Raw genomic sequence first — 9149 nt, forward strand, 5'->3', positions numbered from 1 at the left:
ATATATATATATACTAAAGTGTTACGCTGTCTTGAAATAGTTGCAGATGAACTTTCTGCTCATCAACTCATTGATTAATCGACTTTCAACAGCCAAAAATATCTTCCTGTATTTAGCAATCCAGCTTTAAGCGTCTATATCTGTATTTTATGGATATTAAGGTTATAAAACACCATAAAGTATGATAAAATGACTCTAAACTCAATGCTAGGTTACTATAAACACACGTACAGGTGTGTGTTTACAGGTAGAAGTCTCTTTAAGATCAATACAGGTGATTTATTGATACGCGTTTTCCCAGAAGGGGTCCACTCACCATCCCCCCCAGATAAACGTCCTGGTCATCGGCGAGGATGAGGATGATGTTGCTCGGTTTTCCTCCTGACGCAGCACACCTGGCGCAGCAGGTGAGCAGCAGCAGCGCGAGGAGCCTCAGACCTGCCATTTGGGGACCCCCTGCACAGACTGCACGCGGACACGCCACGCCGGTTTGTGTGCGACCTACCGACCGAAGCTCGGTTTCGTTTCCTGCTTTGAGGGGAGGTAACGTTACGTGTTGTTGACTTGAGTGCGCAGGCTGGACAGAAGAGTGGAGTTTGAGGAAGTGGAGCCGAGCTGTTTGCAGTCATATGATCGGACTGAGTGGGAGGAGTCACGAGCGAGAACACGTTGTACCACGTGGACTTTATACTACTTCTGCACCACCAAAACCTCTTCACTGCTGCTGATACTTAGTTACTATGGAAGAATCCCATGCTACATGTTTAATTTAAATATAACATAATTAAATTATAATTATTATATTTCATTAGAAATTAAATTATATAATATATAATATAATATTACAAAGGATACTTTTATTTAAAAAATAAGCTATTATATTGTAATTCATTATATTCAATTATATTTCATTATATTTTTTATATTGTCTTCATTCCAATATAAATAGTAATTTAAATATAATAACATTATTTCTAATTTTACTAGTGTACTAATTTAATATCATATCAATGCGATATAGAACGTCATTAACACTAAATTCTAATTTACTAAATTAATATGATAGTATATCCAGTATAGAGACTTTTATAGAGATTTTCCCAATACTATACTAATTTAATATGATATATGTATATAAATATATTTAATTTTATCTATTTATATGTATTTATGATTGAATATATTGTATTGAATTATATTAAAATATTTAGTCTTTCATTTTTTTTATTTAACACTTAATTGATCTCCATGGGGAAGTCAACATTTTATTTTTATTTTTATTTTTTAAATATTTATATATATATAAAAAGATTTTTTAAGCCGATACCAATATATTGGTTAATATTCAGACTTTTCTTTCTTCCATAAATATATAATAGAGGAAGACATTTTGATAAAGGTCCTTTAGATTCAGCTATTAAAGAAATGTGAACAACATTTGTATTTTTTACAGTTTCTAAAAAATGACATCAAACATGTTTTGTACAATATCATAAATGTAATATCAATGTTGTCTGATATATTGCCAGATGTTACAGTGTCTTGCTGTAGATTTCTTTTCATGAAAAATAAAACTGAAATGTAAATAGAAAGAGGATCTGAAACCAATCTACCATTAATATTCCCATGTATTTCCTCTTAAATAGCTTCAGAGTTACTGTAGATCAAATGGTTTATTTCACTGCTTGACATTATTATATTCTTCTAATTTAAAGATTTTTGACGACAGGATAATCTTCCTTTTGAAGCACTTCCATGAAGATATATATTGAGTTTTTATTGAGTAAAATATTCAAATCCAAACATAATATGACATTATTGTGCAAAAACATCATAGTTTATTTATTATTTAATGTGCCTTAAGTTACGTCATGAGTCAGTGAGCTTATCTGTAGATCATAATGAGTAGAGGTGAGAACTAAATGATCCGTACATGACGTCTTAAAGATCTCTGAATTTAGCTGCAGATCATTTTTATTTCCCTGCAGCTGTTGATGAGGTTTTGTACAGCAGGTAGTAATCACTGCAGTCATGTCTGACCATGAAATGAGTGAAGAGCTGAAGATCTTCGTCATCTATGATGTGATTATAGGAGAAGAACCAGTATTTATCAGCCAAGGTCAGTGGTGGAAAGTATATGTAAGTTCTTGAACTTTTATTGAGTTTTATTGAACTTCACACTTCTACTCCACTACATCTCTGAGCCAAATATACGTTTTATATATTGGATACAATTATCCTATAATTTACAATTTGCAAAAAATGTCTAAACGATGTGGAAGTTAATACAAATTTTGAGATACTAAATTTAAAAAAATGTAATGTAATACTACGTCAGGATTATGAGGTGGTAAGTAAAATGTTGATTTACCAAATCAAATAATAATAATCATTATTATTAATAATGATAATAGTTTTATTATTATAATTATTATTAGTGTAAAATATAATAATTAATTCGGACATACCATATCTGAGTTTGAACTATGATTCATATTGATTCATAATATGTATAATGACAGTGATGGTCTTCCATGGCCTTTAAACGGGCAGTCTGAGCGTATCGCGCAGTTTCCAGTCGGAACTATTTTGGTGACGCGCAGGTGGAGTCGGCGCACCGTCACAGCTGCATCCGGTTGCGCTCTTTGCACAGAAGACGTTTGCAGCTTTTCTTCTGTGGCTTTCTGTACCGCTAACCTACCTCAGAGCGAGCCGAGGACTCGTCGTGTTATCGGGTGGATTGACGTCTCGTTTAACAACATGGTGCCATTAAAGAGAAGGAAAGTCGTCTCTTCCGGTGCTGGGAGCGATGACGTCACGTCACCCACCAGGTTCCCTCAGGTGGTTTTGTTTCTGCTGGAGAGGAAGATGGGAGCCAGTCGAAGAGCTTTCCTCTCTCAGCTCGGAGGAAAGAACGGATTCCAGGTGGAGGAGCAGTGCAGGTGACATTTAATGATATGCAGAGACATTAAAGTTTATAGCAGAGATACGTGGTGGTGGTACTTTTACTCAGGTATTTGAGGTACTTGTACCACTTTATACTTTTACACCTCTACATTTATCTGACAGCTGTACTTCACAAATTAAGAAAACACACGAAAAGTTTATAAAATATAATGTTTTGTGTGAATTTAAACTACCAAACAGTGTTTACAAGTACAGCTGAAAGGATTAGTCGATTGACAGAAAATAAATTAAAAACTATTTTTGACAAATAAATGTTAAAACATTTCACCTTCCAGCTTTCCTTTTTTATAATGTGAAAAATGTATTAGTAATACTTTAATAATGTTACTGTATTAGTGATATTTTGAATAATATTAATATATTCATAGTGATTTTAATTATATTCAAATATTAGTGAAAAAATGAGTTAATAGTTTAAAAAGAGCTCAGCCAACAGTAAAATCCTGCTTTAACATTAACGCATGAGTCATAATAATGTAATCATAGAATAAATAGCAGTAGAACATTCACATGGGACATTTTTCTTCTTTAAATACTTCTTAAATCAAACATACAAATCTATCATGTGTTGATTGAAAGCATTAAACACAAAAATACCACCTGTCCTACCTGCAGCTACAGTCTGTGTGTGTCTGTGCATCACATGTCGGATGCTGTCTGTCCACAGTGAGAGAGTCACACACGTGATCTGTGAGAATAACTCCGGTGAGGAGGTCAGAAGGTGGCTGGAGTCTCAGGTCGGAGGTCGAGGCCGATCACCTGCTCACCTGCTGGACGTCAGCTGGTTCACAGAGAGCATGCGGGCGGGACGTCCCGTTGAAATACTGGACAGACACAAACTACAGGTACGCTTGACTTTAACTCCTGAGAAGACACATCATCACGAGACTCACTTCTTCTATATCTGCCCCTTTGTTTATTCATATTATCACAAATCCTTACATTTCAATCACCGATGTTATTTAGCAATTAATATGTCATTTAGTTGTAATTATTTGTGTGAAATCCTTCATATCTCCAATAGCAATTCATATGCAACAACAATATATTATATTATTATTTATACTCATGTGGAGAAAACCGATGCAGTCTAATAATCCTTCATGGAGGTACTTCTGATTGTTAAAACACTTCTGAGAACAACTTCCCAAATAAATAAGAAAATAACCGGAATAAGAAACAAAAAAAAGAGCAAAAATGTAAATATGTAAATATGTGTTATTGTACTGTGAGCAAAATAAATATTCTGCTCACCCATCACTCAAAAAAAGGTTTCTATTTAGTAGCGTTAAGGAGAGCGGAGTGCTCGACAAATATCCAAACCGGGAAAGAACCTCCGGTTCATTAAAGTGAAGACGAAGCTTCATGTGTTAAAGCTGCATTCTCTCTAGTGTCCACCAGGGGGCGACTCCTCTGGTTGTATAGAAGTCTATGAGAAAATGTTCGTTTAGTCCTCCTGTGTCTCTTTCAGGAGCAGCAGATTAATGAAGTGGAGGTTGAGGCCTTTTCAACACCGAGCTACGCCTGTCAGAGACGGACCACTCTGGACAACCACAACGCCGTCCTCACCGTAAGCCCTCCCCCCAGACAACACAGATCTCATATATCTAAGTGTACTTAGGTTAACTAAAACTATAACTCTAGATTAAATATAGTGTTTTCTGTCTCAGGACGCGTTGTCGCTGTTGGCTGAAAACGCTGAGCTCAGCGACGAGGACGGACGAGGCGTCGCATTTCGACGAGCCGCCGCCGTGTTGAAGTTTCTCCCCGAACCCGTGACGGGTTTGACGCAGCTCAGAGGTCTCCCGTGTCTCGGAGGACATTCGCTCAGAGTCATCAAAGTCAGCATGAAGATTAATATGCTATTTATCTACTTCATCACATTTAAAGAAGTCCCAGTGACACGTTCCTGTCTCTGTCCTCGTAGGACGTTTTGGAGAACGGAGCGTCGAGTGAAGTCGAAGCTACGAAGCAGTCCGAGCGGTTTAAAGCGCTGAAGGTTCGTTTTTTTACCGATAAACTCAAATGCAGCATTATATTGCAGTATGCAGATTATCACGTCCAAAATAATTGCGATCAACCATCTTTTTATTCAGATAATCATCAGAATATGTTTAAAACTCTTAAATTAAACATTTTAACATTCTGGAATAACTTTACATTTACGTTAAGTTATGAAACAAATGTTTTTATTGCATCACAGAAAAGACACGTTTTAAACAATCTAGAGTAATATTAGTAATAAATCATAATGTCATGAGGATAAATTGTTTTGAAAGATAAAAGATATTACTCATTCACAAAAATGTGTTTTAAAAAGTCTTGTGAAATCAAACATAATTTTAACTTCCTGTCTTTGTTTACACGTCTCACCACTCGGGTCACTGAGTCACAAGCAGACACGGATTAGTTCTGTTCCACTTAAATCTTTATTTGTAAAACGGATCTTTTAGATGAAACAATGATGGCGAGAAAACAGGAACAAAAACAAAACAGTTTTAATACATTTTCCACACTTTTCTTTCTTGAAGTCTTAACATTGATCTCAGTTTTTCAGTTAAAAACATTTCTTGAACAATAATCTGCTAGAAGTCGCATGTTGAGTTTCCCACAATTCCTTGCAGTAGCTTTTATACTGGTGTCCCCCTCAAGCGAGTCTCTCTCTTTAGCTCCACCTAGTGGCTGTAGTCGCTCTGCTGATATTCTATTTTCTTTCTTATCGTCAACAAACTCCATAAAAACACCAACAGTACATTTATTTAACAAGTATTACTACTCACAGCCCGAAGTCTCTTTATTAAAAACACATCAATGAGCCTCACTGTTGTTCCTTCATCATCATCATCATCATCATCATCACAATCACACTGTAGTTTATTTGACTCCATCCCACATACAGATACTCACATGTGGATTCATCCGCTGCTGAAAATAGTCCCCAACAAATACTCCTGTTTGTCTGATAAAAGCTACAGCGGCATGCCCTCTGACCTTACAACACAAGGTTCAGTGTTTTGAGAATAGACGGATGTTCTTGATAGAAAATGAAAATATATGTTTATTTATGTTTTATTCCCATTTAGTAAACTTTTAAAAGTACTTTTTCTGACCGGATCAACGTCTGAGCTGTATCACACGGGGGTCTTTTATGTGTATTTCAGGTTTTAACAGGTATTTTTGGAGTTGGAGTGAAAACAGCCGAGCGGTGGATCAGAGAGGGGATCGTCAGCCTCCAGCAGCTGCAGCATTCAGAGCAAACGCTCAATCGAGCTCAACAAGCAGGCGAGTGTTCCGTCTGCATTGGCTCTGTAGTTCATCTCGTTCCTCTCTGAGCGAACGCGCTGTCGTCTCTTTAGGTCTGCGGCACTACGAAGACCTCAACCAGCCCGTCACGAGGGCCGAGGCCGACGCCGTCGCCGCCGTCGTGGAGGAAGCCGTCGCGTCCGTGCTGCCGGGGGCTCGGATGAGTCTGATTGGAGGATTCAGGAGGTAAAAGAGCAGAAACGCACCCGCTCTCATGACACTCCAAGTTTGAATAAAAGTTCATCCTGCCTTCATCAGGACGCTGAAATAATCCGGAGGTTTCAGAGGTAAACGTGACCACGGGTTCAACTACACATAGACGTCTCCGTTCTTCTTCTACTACCACAGGATCACAAGAGACAAATCAAATTCATTAAAGTCACTTCTCATCTTTTCAACATATCGTCAAGGTAGCTGATGGAAAAACACATTACGGACGCAGAACTCTTCTCTTTGCATTTACAAATGTAACTTCCATGTGTCTGCACGTCTCTTTCAGCCTAAGAATGTATTAAAACATCTTAAATTTAGTTTACAAAAGTGCTAAATATCTTCTGTTGGTTATTGAATGTTTCTGGATGTGGTCTGCAGGCTGTCGGGAGACGTTTTATACTCTTATAAAATAATCTGTCTCATAGTAAAGAATCTTAAATAACTACATATAGTGCCGCTTATCTGTGTCCAGTTTGCTTTAATGAATTTAACTAATATTAATAAAGGTTATTGTTGTATTCTGGTGGGACTTTATCTTTCATCTTTACCTTTCATTTCACTCACTTTAAACATGTTATTCAACGGCACCGTCTCTCCAGAGGGAAGCTGACGGGCCATGACGTTGACTTCCTGATGACGCACCCGGAGGAGGGCAGAGAGGTGGGGCTGATGCCTAAAGTCGTCTCCTGGTTGGACTCTCAGGTAGATTCTGAGTCTCATGTCAACTTGTTCCCCTGAAGGTGCTTCTTTTTAACCCTCCTTTTTTGCTCCTGTCACATTTTTCTCTCTGTGGCCTTGATTTTCATTTCAAAATAAAAGTCCTGTGATGAACCATCATGCATTTTAAATGAGACTTGCAGAATATAGTTTTTTCTTGAAATATCACAATTTTAAGCTTCGTTTTTGTTGCTTTTTCTGACGGAGGCGTTAGGCACACATGATGTGTTCAAGGACCGTTGGAAAGATAAAAATCTGACCATAATGTCGGGTTTTACAGCTTCCAGCTGTGATAAACGGTGTTGTTTTGGCGATTGTTTAAAGAAAACACGCTTTTCAATCCCGCCATTGGGTTTTGTGGCTCAGAGCGTTGATCGTCTGGACGTCACAGTAACAGCTTTCTGTCTCTCCAGGGTTTCCTCTTGTACCAGAAAACCACCAGAAACTCTTACCTGGAGGCTAAGGATGGTGCTGCCCGGCCCTCCTCCAACATGGACCGCTTCGAGAGGTGTTTCTCCGTCTTCAAACTGCCCGAGGAGGTGAGACGAGGAGCCGAGGAGGCGAGGCGAGGAGCCGAGGAGGCGAGACGAGGAGCCGAGGAGACGGAGCTGTGCAGCAGTCCTGCAGCCGCGTCGCAGGTCAAAGGTGAAGGACCGAAGCCGTGGAGAGCTGTGAGAGTGGACCTGGTGGTTTCTCCCATCAGCCAGTTTGCTTTCGCTCTGCTGGGCTGGACCGGGTCCAAGGTGACCGCTCATAAGTGACCTACTGTAAGATGTTCTGATGGTGAACAAGGCCTTCACTGACTCCACGTTCTCTGCAGCTGTTCGAGAGAGAGCTGCGACGCTGGGCGGATCACGAGAAGGCCATGTCTCTGAGCAGCCACGCTCTGTACGATAACAATCAGGTGGGCCTCTCTGTAGATATAACTACCAAAGTGAATGTGTTATGTGTGTAATTCATGTAATCATGAACCAGGAAGTAGAAAGACTGCAAATAAAACCACAAAGGGCGGTTGGGAAGGGAGGTGGATTGTTCAAACAAGAACAGGAATTATTTTAACCCAAACCATCTTTTCTTAAACCTAACTACGTATTTCACGATCTTTTATTAAACCTAACTACGTATTTCACGATCTTTTATTAAACCTAACTACGTATTTCACGATCTTTTCTTAAACCTAACTACGTATTTGATGATCTTTTTGTTTCCTGTGAAGATGGAAGCTTATTTTGTATTTGTTTATATTTTATATTTTTCATGTAATGAGCAGAAATTGACTCGTGTTGCTGGACTTTCCTAGGTAAACGAACAAAAAACGAGGAGTAACTTTTTCTTCAGATATAAGAAGCGCTGTTTGAGAACACGTTGAACCATTCAGCTCATGTAATGCGTCTCCTTTCTTGCACAGCTCATAGTTTGTCTCTTTGAATCACTATTCCTACAGAGCAGATACCTGAGAGCTTCGTCAGAGGAGGAGATATTCGCTCATCTTGGTCTGGAGTACGTTCCTCCGTCAGAGAGAAACGCCTGAACACACCTGATGAGGACCGAGCAGGTACAGGAAGCGTAACGTAACAACACGTACGTGTCCGCTCATCATCCCGGATGAATATTTACTCACAAATCAACAAGTTTAAAAGTTTATTCGACAACCAAAACAAATCGCATGTTTTAAACTATCAGACTCATTTTAAACTCTTTAATGAAGTAATTATATTATCTAAGTATATAAGTAAAAGGAACACGTAATCCATTAGTTTGTGGATGTTTTGAAGCCTCGAGTTCGGCGATTTGGCCGTCGCCATCTTGGATTATGACCGTCGCCGTTTTTTTTTTTTTGGCAACCAGTGAACAGGAAGTGACCATATCTGGACTGAGGAGGAGTGACGAAGAGACGCCGTCTACGTCTCTGGTAGAGACCTGTCAATCACCGTGTAGCCCCGCCCTAA

The 9149-nt window shown here is 38.8% G+C and overlaps 1 protein-coding gene across 4 annotated transcripts; it reads left to right on the forward strand.

The window, feature by feature from the left end:
* The first annotated feature begins 2616 nt into the window (after positions 1 to 2616).
* polm (polymerase (DNA directed), mu) lies at positions 2617 to 9084 on the forward strand. Of its 4 annotated transcripts, none has more exons than XR_004212263.1 (12): positions 2617 to 2942; positions 3635 to 3812; positions 4439 to 4537; positions 4638 to 4808; positions 4895 to 4966; positions 6129 to 6249; positions 6324 to 6456; positions 7083 to 7185; positions 7614 to 7943; positions 8021 to 8104; positions 8645 to 8781; positions 9049 to 9083. XR_004212263.1 is itself a non-coding variant. In XM_031839812.1 (12 exons), the coding sequence occupies exons 1-11, from the start codon at positions 2761 to 2763 to the stop codon at positions 8729 to 8731; spliced, it is 1560 nt and encodes a 519-aa protein (XP_031695672.1). In that variant the 5' UTR covers positions 2617 to 2760; the 3' UTR covers positions 8732 to 8755; positions 9049 to 9084. The 4 variants fall into 4 exon arrangements, 3 of the variants coding, with proteins under 3 accessions (XP_031695672.1, XP_031695674.1, XP_031695673.1); XM_031839812.1 differs by having other exon boundaries at positions 8645 to 8755; positions 9049 to 9084; XM_031839814.1 differs by lacking the exon at positions 9049 to 9083 and having other exon boundaries at positions 8645 to 9012.
* The last annotated feature ends 65 nt before the right edge of the window (positions 9085 to 9149 follow it).

Source organism: Anarrhichthys ocellatus, unplaced genomic scaffold, assembly GCF_004355925.1.
Source record: "Anarrhichthys ocellatus isolate YVR2014 unplaced genomic scaffold, GSC_Weel_1.0 scaffold1967, whole genome shotgun sequence".
NCBI lineage: Eukaryota > Metazoa > Chordata > Actinopteri > Perciformes > Anarhichadidae > Anarrhichthys > Anarrhichthys ocellatus.